The 16,302-nt window shown below is 37.2% G+C and overlaps 2 protein-coding genes across 2 annotated transcripts; both read left to right on the top strand.

Moving 5' to 3' along the window:
• Positions 1–4,888: 4,888 nt before the first annotated feature.
• LOC117780278 lies at positions 4,889–6,241 on the top strand. The gene is made up of 2 exons (XM_034616735.1): positions 4,889–5,349; positions 5,414–6,241. Exons 1-2 carry the CDS (start codon positions 4,932–4,934, stop codon positions 6,115–6,117), a joined length of 1,122 nt encoding a protein of 373 aa, XP_034472626.1. The 5' UTR covers positions 4,889–4,931; the 3' UTR covers positions 6,118–6,241.
• A 1,630-nt stretch (positions 6,242–7,871) lies between these two features.
• LOC117780814 (basic proline-rich protein) lies at positions 7,872–15,056 on the top strand. The gene is made up of 3 exons (XM_034617480.1): positions 7,872–7,966; positions 12,365–13,380; positions 13,938–15,056. The coding sequence occupies exons 2-3, from the start codon at positions 12,366–12,368 to the stop codon at positions 14,822–14,824; spliced, it is 1,902 nt and encodes a 633-aa protein (XP_034473371.1). The 5' UTR covers positions 7,872–7,966; position 12,365; the 3' UTR covers positions 14,825–15,056.
• The last annotated feature ends 1,246 nt before the right edge of the window (positions 15,057–16,302 follow it).

Genomic DNA, 16,302 nt, shown 5'->3' with positions numbered 1-16,302 from the left:
TTGTGATAATTTTGGTTATGTTTAAGCGAAGTAAAATCTTTGAATATCTGTACATATCTGTCATTTAAAAAACTATAAGGTTTAGTTTTGTTTTGATTCACACTGTCGATAATGCTAGTATCTCTTTTTCCCTATAGCATAAACTAATTTGTTTCTGCCTTGAGTTATGGCGCTTTAATTGCCCAGCGAAATAAACCAGGCGCACAATTTGCCCGTGTCTCTTTCTATCTCTCTCTCTCTCTCTCTCTCTGTCTCTCTCTTTCTCTCACACACAATTTGCATGAGACTTGCTGTCTCTGGGCCCAAGAGGGTCGGACATGGTATAGGGGGCTGACAACCAAACAAAATGTGGCTTTTCATTAAAATCTAAAAACATAAATCTAAAAAACTGAAACCAACATTCGCTGGCAGATGGGCAAATATTCCTAACAATGGGTAGATCGCAGTCTGTGTGCCTTCCTTAATTCCCTTATAGCCTCCTTTTGGCGTTCCTTTCGCCTTCAAGCTAATTGAATTTGGAATTTCGAATCAAAATTAAAAAATTACAAGCAGACGCCACAGCAGCAGCAAGAGAAGAAGAAGCAGGGCAGCCATTAAATAAACTGTAAAACGGAAATGTATTCGACAGGTGGAAATTGATGCGGATTGAATTGTTAAATAAAGCATAAAATACTGGTGCTTTTATTAATGTTTGTGCGACGCAGCTGCTGCCACACCCTATTTCCATTCTCATTCCACTTCTTTAGCCATTCACCAGCACACACCTTTAACCGAGTTCCGCTGAAAACAAATACATTACGCATCCCGATAATTTATACTTTTTGATTTTAATTTGCACAATTTTGCCGCGTGTTTTATGTTTATTTTTGGCATATTGCTTTGCCTTTATTTTTGTCACTCAAAACTGGTGCAAATTATTATTGCAAACGAGGGCTAATCGACCAAATTGTGTATTTTTTAAGAATATTAAAAAAAAATTATTTACAATGATTTAACAATTTTTAGTTTAAAGAGTGAAAATTTGACATAAAAATGTAACACATAATTAAGAAGAATATTATGTATCATATAAAGAATTTATTTATTACAGCATTAATAGTTGATTCGATCTAAGGTTATTTTCTTTGAAAATATTTGTACTAATGAATTTGGCAAACCGATAAAAATTAGAAGTATTTTCGAAGTATTTTCAGTTTTTCAAGCAGAAAATAATTATTATGGTTTGGTTTTGATAAATAACTTTAAAATTCCCAAACACAGATTTAAAAGATTCACAAAAACACAACTACTTTATAGGGGAAAGTCGAGCAGGTCTTTTGGAGATCATTCCGTACAGTTTAGGTAATAAAGTCACTAGACTGTAGCACTTGGCGATCATTAACACCTGGTTAATGTACTAAAATGAACCTTAAATTGTAGACTTTATGAGAGGTCAAGCAATCATTTTATGTACCATGCATGGTACATATGTTAATGGTTTGCTTTGGATTCGCGATGAACGACTCTCGTTGCATACTTTTAGGCATGTTTTTTTATTAGAGCTGTAATTGAAGTTTAACTGCGCATGTAATAAAGGCAATTTGAGCTATTTTCAACGCATTAGCGACATAAATAATACAAGTCGAAAGTGCGACATAAAGACGGCGACGATATGGCCGTCCATTTCTCAGGACTTCCCCAGTGAAAGCATTTCTCTAAGCGAAACCAAGGCGATGAAAATGCGTAACTCAAATGAACAGAAAGAAATCCGAAACGAAAACTGAGTGAGAGATGCCGCAATGGAAAATGGGCGAAATGCGATATAGGCGAAATGGTAAAAAGAAAAAAGGCGCAAGGGAAAAGCAAAGCATTACCAATTGCCCTAGATGTGTGGACGTGCATGTATGGTATGTACAAGTACGCAAGCATACACACATACATATGTGCCACACCCACAATGTTGATACTGCCCCCAGCTCCCGACGCGACGCGACGCCCACAAACAAACGATGGCGACTTATTCATTGCGCTTGCCATTAAGGTGGCTCTGATGGCGCTGCCGTTGCCGTTGCTTCTGCTGTGATATATAACACGCTCATAATTGGTCATAAATCTGACAAATGTAATTTGTCATCACTCAGGCAGCAGTCAGCTAACATGGTGTGAGAGAGAGAGAGGGGGGGATAACCGGACGTGTATAATGTGGGAATGGCAATGGGAACGGGAGATGGCCAGACTTGGCCACGCTTTGCTGAGTGCCAAAATGAAAAAGGTGCTTGACACAAAATGTCAGCTGGATATTTTTTATTACACAATCACAAGACACACAGCATACACAACACGCACACACTCTCACGCATATTGGTAGAACTTTCTTCGAGCGCCTAAAAGTATGCTCTCGCTCTTGAGTTTGTCACACACACGCACAGCTGAAAGACAGACACATATACACACACACACACACAGCTAACAGTTAAGGATAGCATCACACGTAAGCCACAAAGTAGTTACTTTTTATGCTTTCCGCTTTTGGCCATTGTTTTTGCAATGGCTCTGGTCACTTGAGCTCGTAAATATTTTACAAGTTTTCCTTTGCTCCTCAAGCCGGTCTCTCTTTGCCCCTTACGCCCTCACTCCGCCCACTCTCTTTTCAGCTAGTCCCTTTGCCGTTTGTCTCCAGCAACTAATTTTTGCTTTTATAGATGACGGACGACTTATTTGGGTGCCAGGTTCAACATCTACATTTCATTATAAATGACTTTCAAAATGGCCTAAACGTTCTAAATGAACTATTCTCTGTGTGTTTTCGGGACGCCTCTCCTACCTCTCCTCTCCATTTGATTTTAATGATGCCACTTGGGCGGCAATCAATAAAGCGTTCCAAATTTATGGGAATTCAGTTGCCGCATAATGACTAAACAGCTAAGATTATTTGTATCTATATTTATTTCTCTAGGTGAGGTAAAAATATGACAAATACAGATTGTAGATGCAAGCAAAGAGGATAGTTAAAGTTCACTAAAAAGAAGAACATATGGAAAAATAATTATTAATATTAATTATTATTTAAAGACTTATTTAATAAATATACATTTTACCAATTCTTGCTTATGGATATAATTAAAATCAGAAATAACAATTATTCGTAACTTTTTATTAAAAAAGTCTCAAAGAAAAGTTTTTCAGCTGTTTGCAATTACAAAAAAAAAATTGGGGTATTTGACACAATAATTGCACTTGTTCTAATAGATGATTTTATAAGTTTTATTTGTAATCAAAAACAATTAACTTCAGGCCCCTTTTTAAAGACCACTTTAATGTAGGCTGACACTCAGACGATTTTACTTTAAGATCTTTTAACAAATTTGTAATCTACTTCTGTTTAAGAATAAAGGATAAACTCTGCTATTAACTTGCGACATATCTTTTTAGATGTGTCGAAAATAAAATACCATTATAAAAACATTTTAAATCAAGGAATCTAATTTATTAATTTACCTAAGGAAGAAAATTTTCACTTTTAAACTTATGTTTGTAAGCGTTAATAACTTACAATAGAATCGCACTTTATTTAATAGTTTATTTCATTTAGTTTGTTATCACATATCACAACTTGCTGAAAAGCAGAAATTTCCCAGGCTTTGATATTCATTAAAGTTGATATTGATTGCTATGTAATGACCTCAGTTTATTGTCGCGTTGTCAAGGCGTCAGTGACAATGCATTTTACAGTTTTATTTTGATCGTTTTAAATTCACGGCTTGGTTGTAAATGGGTCAGCATCTTGACAAGATCGGTCGGCTCATGAACATCCACGGTTGTGAAATTGAACGTGACGATCCACAAGTGCGCATTACCTCTGAATTCATTTGTGGCTACAAAACTGCAAATAAGTAAATGAAATCTGATGCGACACATTTGGCAAATTGCCGAGCTTCGCTATGCCTAAAGATTTCAACAGAATATTATTTTCTCTTTTTTACTTTTATTTCACATTTTTTCCATATTTATTAGTGTTGTTGTTTATGCCGCTTGGCTGGAGACATCGAGAAAATCCGAGGATTTGAGTGCGACTCAATTAGAGGCAATTGAATTATTACACGACGACACTCATTCAATTTTCTATTTGATATGGGGGACGTACAAAGGTATGTGTATGTGTATGTGCACGAGAAATTCAAAAACATGTATGAATTTCAGCAACTGGCAATGCTGTCAAATCCAAATTGTGTGATAAGTAGAATGATATGACAATTCCCCAGGTTGAAGTTATCAAATAAATACGCTACTTCTTAACGCCGGTAAAGTAAATTTATATTAGCTTATATCAAATATAAATAAATATTTTATACATTTAAAATATGCTGAATGCACAAACTCTTTTTTAATTTTTCATGTATATTAATTTAATTGAAATTAAATTTTCCCTAAATCTTAGCTACATGATTTCTATCAAAAACACATTTTAAAATTATATTAGATATAGAATGCATAAGTCTTATATACTTATTAAAATCTTTAAATACTTTAAAGGCTAATTACTAGATTTTGCGCCTAAAAGTATGCTAAAAAATGCTGTGGTATTTCTAAGGTTTCATGTTAAAAATTCCCGAATTAATCTATTTTATTACATAAAAATAATAATAAATTTTAATTTCAGTCATCTTTATTTTATAATATACATATTCGAATAACAAATTCGATCTGATTACGAAATCGTTTGTGTAAAACGATTAAAAAAATCTAAATTTACTGACAATATCAAGGATGATCTTTAGATTTACATGCATATCAAGTTCTTTGTGCGATTTATATACCCTACGAGTGAGAGGGTAGCGCAGTTGCTCACGCATATCATACTTTTCAGAGGGATATAGGCGCCGACACGTTGCCTATATCTACCCAGTTTGAAAATGGTTATTGCCTGACGCAGATCAGCGAATCACACAAGCATGAATTACTCGTATACTGTGATCTGTCTGCTGCTCATTGCTGCCTGCCTGGTGGTGCCCGGAGCGGCTCGAGGCGGTCGTGGACGCGGCGGTGGCTCATTTGGTGGCCTCTTCGGTGGTTGGCGTAGCAAATATGGCAGCAAGTCTTCGTCTTCAGGCAGCGGTAGACGCGTGATGAGCGGCTCTCCAGTGCACACAGCGATGACTGTACCCAAGGTACCGCCGCCCCCACCACCACCAGCGAAGCCCATGTCCATGCCGAAGCCACAAGTGGGCAACTATCCACGACAGCAACTGCCGCCAGGCTACAGCTATGCGCCAGGTACAGGACAGGGAACATACTACGCGAATTCACAGGCACTGCCCACTGGAGCTATCTACTATCCACAGTCACCCATGGGTATGTCCATGGGATCAGGTGAGTGCGACTGTAAAACAAAGATAAATCCAAGATTTATTTAGGAATACCACATTTCCCTAAGGTACAAGTGGTTTTCTGACTGGCATGCTGGCTGGACGGCTAATGGACGGCATGCTCTATGGGCGCCATCATCATGTATCCCATGTCTATCACCAGAATCAGCAGGGAGAGTCAGCAACCTCCGATAGTGGTCGACAGATTATAATTATTAACAATGGACAGCACCAGGCAGAAGGAGAAGGCAGAATGGCAGATTCGGATTCCGATTCGGATTCGAAACAGGTGATGCCAGAGAATCCACAGACCCAAGTAGAGGAAGGGCAAGAGAGAAATTCCAGTGAGGAGGCGACATCGGATAGCACTGCCCCAGCAGCGCCACCTGCTGGCGGCATTGTGTGCTTTCCCATCATGCTTAATGAAACGGATCCTCAGAACTCGGAGGTGGTGCGTGAAGTGGAACGCGTGGTTTGCTTCCCCGCCCCGCCCAGCATCGATCCACAATTGGCAAACGTCGATTGTCAAAATGATCCACAGTGCATCCTTGACTTGGGCAGCAGCACCACCAGCACAGAGCCACCAGTTGTTGCTGGTGATATTGGTGGTGCAACTGAAGGAGAAGCAGATGATAATAAGGAAGGAGATGAAGAAGGAGACGAAGAAGGAGAAGGAGACGGAGACGGAGACGGAGACGGAGAAGAAGAAGTAGAACTAGAAGAGGATGAAGCAAGCAGCACTATATCCCATATGGATACTACGCAAAATTAGCCTTTAATAGTATATCTTTTAAGCTTATATTCAAATAAAACTTTAATTGGACTCTGAGCTAAAGCTATTAAGCTTTGAATCTCATTACTAATTTATACACTATACGGTGGATACTAAAGTTAAATATCCGTTTTTATCCATTTTTAATTTGCACAGTGTACAAAATTACCTCAGCTTTTAAAGAACTGCAAAAAAAAGCTTAAATCATAATGGGTGGTAAAACTTTAAAGCTTTCAAGTCTAGGCTAGCTTTTCCATTACTGCTCTCCCACTCTTTCTGTCAAATCAACAACAAGAGCAATAATAGTAACAACAACAGGAAGGCCGAGTACAATAGCAAGAACAACACCAACAAACTCAAAGCAAACACTTTAACAACAATGACAACGGCGATGCTGTCGTCGACACACACATACACACACATTTACTAATTAATGTATGTGTGAGTGAGGTGTAAGCGCGATGATCCAAAAATACGAAACTCAATCTCGCTCATTAATCAGGCAATAACAAACGGAGAGAAAGAGACAGCTAAAAAAGAGCACAGGCGAATGGCAACAAAATTGCTTTGCTCTCAGCGAGAGAGTCAAGCTAATCATTCATATTATTTCAATTAACAGGTTTCTAAATTCGCATAAAGTTTTGAGTATGGCTATTTCACAAAATATAGTTAACAAGATTTTATTAACATAATTCAAAAAAATTTGTTTAGCTTAAAACAAAATATAGATTGAATAAATATAGTGTTTTAATATACATAGGCTTCGAAAAATAAGAGGTATCCACCATTTATAGTATATATGTCAAACTAAAAATAATAAATAAATTTAATATATGTAGTAAATTGTTTTCGATCTTTTATTCGATTCTGTTTTATATTTAATATCAAGTGAATTCAGCGTGTTTTTTGGTAAGTAAATTATAAATTATGCATTGGATTTAATATGTATGTATGTGTACGTTGGCTCATACACCTGATTACAAACCTCATTTGTTTGTTCAACCAAGATGCGTGAATGATATTCTAACTAATGCAGAGCAACAACACACCTTACAGGTAATCCCCCCGCTCCGAAGGCAAGTCAAACAATAAAAAACGAAAATTAAATAAAAACGTTGGAGCAAAACAACTCCCATGAGACGTATAATGGAATCACACACATGCTCATGTCCACATACGTACATTTGTATATGTATGCTTGTTTGGGAGAGCGACAGAGACGTCGACAGAGATGACAAATACAATAAATAAAATGAAATGTATAATAACAACGAGGGCAGCTTTTTATAGAGATGGACACGGGCCATTCGGGCAAAAAATTCACGGGCTTCGAGCCTAAATATCGTAGGCGGTATTTTATTCGTGTGGGCTACTACCTACTTTTTATATCTATTGATAAACAATTTTCTGTGACAGGTCACTGCTATTATCATTTATTTACACGTGTGTGAATAATACAAAGAATATCTAAAATTATGTTTTCTACAAGTGTATAAGTAATTTTAAGACTTTGGTAGATTAGCGAAAACCAAATATAAATACAGAAAAAATAATTAAAAATCGTTATATAATAATAAGCAATTCGGTTGGTTTGGAGCCTCAAAAAAAGGCCCGTGCCCATCTCTAGTTGCTACCCAAAAGCACACCAACACGTTGCGGTCGCTGCCGCAGTCCGTTACTCTTTGCTCGCGGTCCGCGTCGCAACGCGTCGCCTCTCAACAACAAAAGAAACTAAATGAAAAGTTTCAAGCGCATTTCAGTTGTTTGAGAAACTTTGAACGGAACTAAACACGAACTAAACGCACGCGGCATCTAAACAAATAAACAGTAAACTGAACAACAAAATCAAGTAAATATTAAAATAATATTATAATTATTTAATATAATGTGCTATGAATATATCGGTGTACAATTGTGGCATCGCTCAATACCGGTTCTTATATGATATTTTACTTTCCATCAATCGAAAGCTGACGGCTCTTTAATTGAACAGTCAATTGAAGCAAAAGCTCTTTGTTTTTGCGACTTTGCAAAATTTGTACCAATTCAAGGTCAAGCAACATTTTATAAAATACAGTGAAACACGCCAAAACACACATCAAACACTTATCTTTACTTTTGAATATTTGTTCATCTGTGGGAGCTGTTCTTTATTCGGGGCTTCACTTTAATATTCAAGGCATACACGTACATACATATGTCAGATATTCAATAATATGTTTGTAGTCCAGATCAAACGCATGCCTGACCAAAATAAAAATAAAAATACAATCGAAACTCGAAAACATTTTAAAATATTGAAAATAGTATTAAATGAAATGCGTTTATACTCTAATAATCTGCGTGTGCATACATTTCTTTTTAGATCATGAATATTTGCGAAAGACTTTTAATAATTCCTTTCAAAGGTAGATTTATAAATAATGTTCACAATGATTTAGATTTATTACTCAGTATTTGTTTCTATGCTTACTTAGTAATAGGTCTAAAAAGACTATTTGGGGCTCAGGTTATTGAACTACGACCATAAATTGTGATACAAATGTTCTTGACTGTTATGCAATGAAATGTATGTATTTTATTTAGAATACAAATGAGTTTGTTCAATTTAACCAGTTGAAACCGCGGCTTAAATTGATTTATAAAGAAAAAAAAATAGATTAAATTAAGACAAAGATACACGTACAATATATAAGTAAAAACATTAAACGAAATACCAACAGCTGGAACAACATTATATATTTATATTTACCTCTTTGCGTGTTTGCGTGTTTGTATTGCCTCTTATAATAATATTTCTTTAATCTGGGAAAAGCTCCATTAATAATTTGTTCCCAGTTCTTTTCTAAATTGTTTTTTTTTCTCACTCTGCACTCAACAGGTTTGTTTAAATTTAGGCATTCCAAATATATTTACATATTTCTGTCTCCTCGATGAGCAACGCCATATGTGGGGGAATTTAGGGCAGTAAAATTAAAAAAAAAAATCTATTTGAATATAGTTCTAGTTCATGGATTTAGAACTATTCAAATTGACTTTACGTAAATAAATGTTGGTAATACTTTAAGGTATTTAAGTGGTTATTAACCTGAAAAATTAAACAGTTTATAAAGATTAAAAAAAAGTTAGAGTTCTCTTCCCCTCATTTTGTGTATTATTTTCAAAATTATTTCATGCAGTGTGAATCAGCTAAAAAGAGTGCAGCTCTGTAATGATTTAAGAGCATATACTTTTAAAATATATCAAAACTGACTACAGGGTAGTTCAAAGTCGGGCATACTTACTTAACTTTATTATATCACAACCTAAACTGACTCAACAGTGAACCAAAAAAATGTTTTCAAGAGCTCTCCCACATGGTCGTAATATTTACTTTGTTTGCCAATTTCAAGTCGCTGATTTTGTGGCATTTGTTATAACGCGATGTTTCGTTGTTTGTGCAACTTACCTGGAAAACCCGGTATTACTTACTAACCAACTTTTACAATGCCCAATGAAATGTATTCCATTTCACCCACTGAAAAAGACAAATGCGACTATGCGAAGCTAAGTCAGATTGAGCAATTAAAAATTTGGAATGAAAATATACTTATGTTTATTAGTAGTAAACATATGTTATCAGTATGGTCCCTCTTGACATCTTGAACCTGCTGAGAGATTACTTAGAAATGCGAAAATACGTAAATGTAGTTTAACAAGTCGACGATTGACGATAAAGTAGTTTCGAAAACATTGTCAGCTTTCCAAGAAGAAAATAAATAAACAAGGAAATAAAAAAGTGTATATTTTAATTGGGATTATAATTACAAGATGCTTTGATGACGTCATCAGCCTTAAATGGTCATTAGAATTTGATGCGATGACTCAGACTCAACAAGTTTTCATGTTATTCGTGCTTTTAAGCGACCACATGCATTTGTTATAAACAATAGATCTCTGATGCTCGTGTACAGACTGCAGTATGATTATTTTCATCGGGTTTGATTTACATTCATGCATATGCATTATTATTATTTGTGAAGAGAATGGATTAAGGGAACTAGAACCACAACTAGTATTATTTATATTAAAGGTAATTCAATATCAAATACGTAATAAATTCCTAGTATCTCAAATACAATCTTATTAAATTAACATTGTGCTAATCCCAATGTAACAACGATGTAAAAACAGAGATTTTATCGGTATTTTGAGTAATAAATGATGATATATATTTGAAATATCTTAATAGAAAATATATAGTTATTTATAAATTAAAACTAAAGTAACGTAAGTTCCACGTAAACATCTTCACTATCTAAAGTAACTTAGAGACAAAACCTTATTGGTTAAATGTCCAATCTTAAAACCTTCGCACTGATTTCTTATCTTCAAGATACGTTGTGTAAAGTTTATTTACAAATCGATGTGTTGACTATGTTTTTTAAAAATGTACCAAATTGATTCATAACAATTCATATTTTATTCTTAAATATTATGAAACATCTTTACAAATATATAGTATTTAATTTAAATTCTCTGTAAAAAGTTTATTTTTTGACGTATTTTTTTACTTTTTGTCAAAATTTAATCAATAATTTTGTACTGATATCTTCGAATGTACACATTTATTAATTAATTAAATTACCGGTTGTGTACGTCACAAAAAATGCATAGCCAACTGTCTATAAGAATTTCATGTTCCAACCTATGAGCTAAGACTTTGAAGATTTTATTTTTAAGTCAAAAATAAGTAAGAAGTTAATAAAGGTAATAATACAAATTAAGGGAGCAAAGGAATAATCAAAAATATTTATAAACAAATACATCGGTAGTTGTGTTAGAATATTTCATATGACAGAACACCTTCAACGTTCATTTGCAAAGATAGTTTCCGTTTACCATGAGAGGGAAACTTGACCTTCCGATTACCCGACGACCTTTTTAATTCTTAATGTCTGGGTGTGTGTCTATTAATTTTGCGAGCATGCTAACAGTAAAGTCCTCGCAACATGAAAGCTCAAAGCTAAAGGCAATGGAGTGTAGCCACGCGACAAGCCGACCAAATCGTCAAGTTAATTATCATCACGGCTAACGCGCCCCAAAATGGGGCACAGACACCAAAAGTGGCAGCCTGGGCATGGCATTGCGTCAGCGTTATAGGGCAGGGCAAGAGTCGAAGCTTAAACTCTGACGCAAATATAGAGAATCAATTAGAGCTTGCAACACTTTGAAGATAATAAATTCATGCCACATTTTGCAGCACGGGTAGAGTATGAGCAAGAGTTTTGTAGTTCGCTTTTTTGAATTGTCTACTGTGTTCAACCCGCTCACAAGTGGTTCAGTGAGTGCTCCGAGTATTATTAGCACAAATTGAATCAATTGTTTTATGCAAACAACAAATTAAAGCGAAATGAAGAATGACACTGAGAGATTACGAGGGGTTATTGTAACACATTTGTATTAGTGTTAGTAAATCCATATATGTACAAATAGATATAATATTCAAATGTTTCAAATAATAAGAAATGAACCAAAAGCATCTGTGTGAAAACGAAAGTTGAAGAAGAATAATTCAAATCTGCGATACTGAGATCTAATGGGGTTAATTTAAAATAATTCCTTGAAATGCATTTAGTTAATAATAAAAATTAGAAAATATTATTCAGTAAATAAATGAAAATTAGAAATAATTTTTTAAAATGTAATATATCCTAAATGTATAATTAATTGATTATTCTTTTCATCTTAATTTGATATCTAAGATTTGAGTTTGTCTGAACCTGCTCCTTTCAAACCATTGTTAACTCTTCCTGTGCTTATCAAATTTAAAATCTATCAAATCGTCCAGTATAATCAGTATTAAATATTATACAATATAATTATACATTCTATCCTTCTTCTTCTCCGTTCTCTCTATATGATGCATAATCATTGCCCGCTATTTAAATTGCCATCACTAGATTTCTTATCGCTAACTCACATGTATTCTTTGTACACAGACTCAGACAATCACGGGTTTTTTTGTATTCGAGAGTTCACGTTAATCTGTTGATAAGCATTGGGTATACACGTATTTAAGAGCTTCTATCTGGAGAGAACAGCTTAGTCAAAGTCGAGCTGGCCACGAGAGTCATTTAAATAAAAATCATAATCGTAATCGTTTCCATTGAGATTGTTGAATTAAGAAACCAAATTAAAAGTGATTCTTTATTGAGATTGAAGAATTCGGAAACTTAGTGAAAAGTGCTTCTCCTCCATTTTGCAGGATGTCGCTCACAACGAGGCGACTGAGCAGTGTGCTCCTGTTGCTCCTCCTGCTGGCCACGCAGGATGTCCAGGGTAAACGCTGGTTCGGTGGCGGTGGCAGCAAGAGTCGCTCCAGCTCCAGCCACAGTTACTCGGCAAGACGTCCCTCATCCTCGTCCTCCTCCTCTTCGCACTCTTCTCACTCCTACGGCCATGCGGATAATACACGGCTCAGTTATGGCGGCGGCAGTCACTCTCAGCCCAGTCACAGTGTCTCCAAGCCAGCCCCGGCCGCGTACCCGCCCGTAGGCTGGAATGTGCCGATGCCACAGGGTCCCCCACCAGCGTACTCTGCTAAAAATCCAGTCGGTGGTGCTCGCACCAACATCCATGAGCCGCCGCCGGCATACAATCCTTCCTACAAGGCCAATGCACCGCCTCCGAGCTACTCGGCGGCCACCAACACTCGCCCAGCAGCTGGCAGCGCTGCCGCTGGCGCCAGTGCCGGTTCCGGTTCTGGTTCCAGCCATTCCCACTATACACCCGCCAGTGTTTACAGGCCACGTGCGAACTCAACGGGAGGTGGATTTGGCGGTGGCTATCAACACACACCCATAACGGCCACCAATACGCATGGCGTGCAGTCGAGTTATCCTGGCGCCACCTATCACAGTCCTGGCGCTCTACCCGCTGGCGCCACCTACCATCCGGCTGGTCACCTGCCCGCTGGCGCCACCTATCACAGTCCTGGTGCTCTACCCCCTGGCGCCACCTATCACAGTGCTCCACCTGCTGGCGCCTCCTATCATCCGGGCGGCTATGCACCACCTGGTGCTAGCTACCATCCAGCCGGACAAATTCCTCCTGGCGCCACCTATCATCCCAGTGGTGGAATGCCTCCTGGAGCTACGTACTATCCCCAGCAGCCGGTGCACGCAATGCCCGCAGGCGCCACCTACCTGCCAGCTGGTGCTGCCATTCCCGCTGGAGCCACCTTCTATCCCCAGGCGCCCAAGTCATCCGGACCCGGTTTGGGTGAGTACACAGATAAATAATTCTAGCTTTTCATTAAAAGCTTATGCCAAAATCTCGCGCCTTATTTCCATAGTGCATTCCTTTACAAAGTGCGTCGAGAATCTAGATTTATTTTGTTTGTAAGAGTGTATATTTTGCATTTTTTTTTTTTTAAATCCTAACATAACTTTCTTGATATTAGAAAACATTTTCTTACAGTGTATCCTAACACGCAAATGCTTACACTTTGAAATGTCGTATAAACACGTTAAGCTTGATATCATTCCGAAACCGAATGTTTGCTGTCAATTAGACTCCAAAAATTTTAATTATGGATTCTCAACACAATTATTAAACTACGCATCGATTCGCTTAAATTTGTTTTTTTATAAAAGACTATTGTCGAACAATTTGGCATTTTAATTAAAAGTATTATACTGTTCATTACCAATTAAAGAAGAAAAAAATTGCGCTAAGTGTTTGACCTATGCCTAATCACTATACTAAAATTATAAAATTAAAAAAAAATACTCATTGAAAAAGTTTTTTTTTAATCTAAAATTTATTCTCTTCTCTAGGTACTGGACTTATTGCTGGCGCTCTAGGAGGTGCCATTTTGGGACACGTCCTTACTCCCACACAGACGCGCGTTGTGGATCATATGCCATCATCCGGTGGCAACTACGGTGGCGGCGGTGGAGGTGGCAGCAACGGTGGTGACGACAAGATCATCATCATTAACAATGGACCACCAGGATCGGTGACCACATCTGAAGTGGGACATGGCACAACGGTTATCAACGCGGGCGCACCACAAGCAGCGGCCGCTCCAGTTCAACCTGTAGCAGCCTATCCAGCAGCTCCAGGTCCAGTCCCTGCCCCTGCTCCAGTCCCTGCTCCAGCTGCCGCTCCAGCTGGTGGCACACAATTAGCACCACTGGCGCCTCTACCACCGGTTGGTGCACCACAACCTGTTGATGGATCTGTTGCAGCGCCTGCAGTTGCCACAGCCGGCGTCAATGCCGCACCACCAGCTGGCGGTGCTCCTGCTGATCCCAATGCACCCCCACCTGGCGGCATCATCTGCGTGCCAGTTCGCGTGCCAGAACCTGATCCAAAGGATGCCACCAAGACAATTGAAGTGGAGAAGATTGCTTGCTATCCGGCACCACCACCAGAAGCGACTCCCCCAGTAAATGGCACAGCACCAGCTGTAAACGGTGCTGCCTCCGCTCCCCTGGCACCAATCCAGCCCACACCCATCACTGTGCCCGAAGGATCCGTGCCCTTGGCTCCCCTGCAGCCTGGCGGTCAACCTGATATCATGCGCATGCCCGGCCAGACCTCAGCTCGTCTCTCCGCGGAGTCGGGACTACACGATGCTCGCAGCGGTGGCAAGTCCATCTCCCAGTGGAGTAGTTTGTCTGCTCTGCTAACCATTCTGGTGGCCTACTGTCTGCATTAGTTATATGGAGTCATCAGTGCCAAGCTGTAACCAAAACCAAATAGATTGCAGTCAGTCAAACCAGGAAGCCACGGTTAAACATCTCTAAGCAACTTTAGATGGTTATCCACTTTATTTTGTAAACCAAACGAATTTTTACATACACACATAATATACTCGAACTTCTGTAAGACTCCATAATAAATTAAAACTCTATAAAAAGATAATAAATTATCGCCTAGACTTGATTAAATCAATTTCAGTTTTTAAGTCAGTATAATAGCATATTCAAATATGAGAAATTTTCATCAAATTATTAATTTATTGCAAAGTTATTGCATTTTGGCAATTTGCATTTCCTAAAATTTCAATTCTGTAACGACACATTTATCGAGCTGAAATATATCGATAGAGTGGTTTGGCATTTTTCGTCAGATGTTGTGTTACAAATCCGCCCCAGGGCAATTTTGTGCAGCGAACTCTATAGCTAACATACGCAACTACGACTTTTCACCTTGCTTTTGTGGATCTTATCTGATGAATTTTGTTTATCCTTTCGCATTATTTACAGCGCCATCTGTTCAAAAACAAGCTAAACTTATTTAGTAAAAGCACACAGCAGGTTGTTGTCCATGCTAAATAACTTTCGTGCAGTTTGTGAAAACAGCAACAGCACTGCCAAGCCTAATTTATGCTATTATTTGCCGCCAACTTTTTTCGAAGCTTTTTTGCCGCCACCTATTATTATTCTTGCGAAGTTTGTTTTGGTGATACCTTTTCTCAGTTATGCGAACCTTTTTGATGCCACCTTTTATCTGTTTTCGAAGCGTTTCTTTGGCGCTTATGACGAACAACTCTAATTTTGGGCATAGTTATTAATATTTATATCCACCATTTAATATTGATTAAAGTCGATTTTAAATTCGCTTATCTAGAATAAAATTAATATGGTTTTTATAGTGAATTAAATTTTGCTTAATAATTTATTTATTTAATTCCCAGATTTTATTTTTCTGGCTTATAAGTAATGAGTATACTTCACCAATTTTCACAATTAAAATCGGATTATTTACTTTTCTTTGCATAATCGCACTCCAAATTGCCTCGGACTAAAGTTTTTCATGCCTTTATTGGACTACTTAAATTAAGTTAGACATTTTTCTGTTTCATAGATTTAATTTTATTCACATTTTGTTTACACAAAACTTTTGTTTGTTCCTTTGCTCATATATTTAAGTGTGTATGCGTGTATTATACATACATACAAATGGAAGCAGTTCTCATTAGGATGAGGCTTATAAAGTGAAAATATGAAAGCATTATTCCTAGAACTAAACTTTTGTTTTAGTTTAATACATTAAGTAAAATACGTGTATACGCAAAATATGATTTCTTAAAAGGTATTTTGCTTACTGAGATTATTTATTAATAATTTCTTAATTTTAATTATAGCATAATTTTGTTGAGAATGGATTAAGTTTATATAAATTTAACATTTT

The sequence above is a fragment of the Drosophila innubila genome, assembly GCF_004354385.1.
Source record: "Drosophila innubila isolate TH190305 chromosome 2L unlocalized genomic scaffold, UK_Dinn_1.0 4_B_2L, whole genome shotgun sequence".
Taxonomy (NCBI): domain Eukaryota; kingdom Metazoa; phylum Arthropoda; class Insecta; order Diptera; family Drosophilidae; genus Drosophila; species Drosophila innubila.
Note: the sequence above shows the minus strand (reverse complement) of the source record. Positions and strands in the feature narration are given on the sequence as shown.

Bases quoted from the DNA above. Each gene is read 5' to 3' on its own strand.
- LOC117780278 (XM_034616735.1), top strand. From the start codon at position 4,932: ATGAATTACTCGTATACTGTGATCTGTCTGCTGCTCATTGCTGCCTGC. The intron at 5,350-5,413 runs GTGAGTGCGACT...CATTTCCCTAAG, and splicing joins GGGTATGTCCATGGGATCAG to GTACAAGTGGTTTTCTGACT.
- LOC117780814 (XM_034617480.1), top strand. From the start codon at position 12,366: ATGTCGCTCACAACGAGGCGACTGAGCAGTGTGCTCCTGTTGCTCCTC. The intron at 13,381-13,937 runs GTGAGTACACAG...TCTCTTCTCTAG, and splicing joins GTCATCCGGACCCGGTTTGG to GTACTGGACTTATTGCTGGC.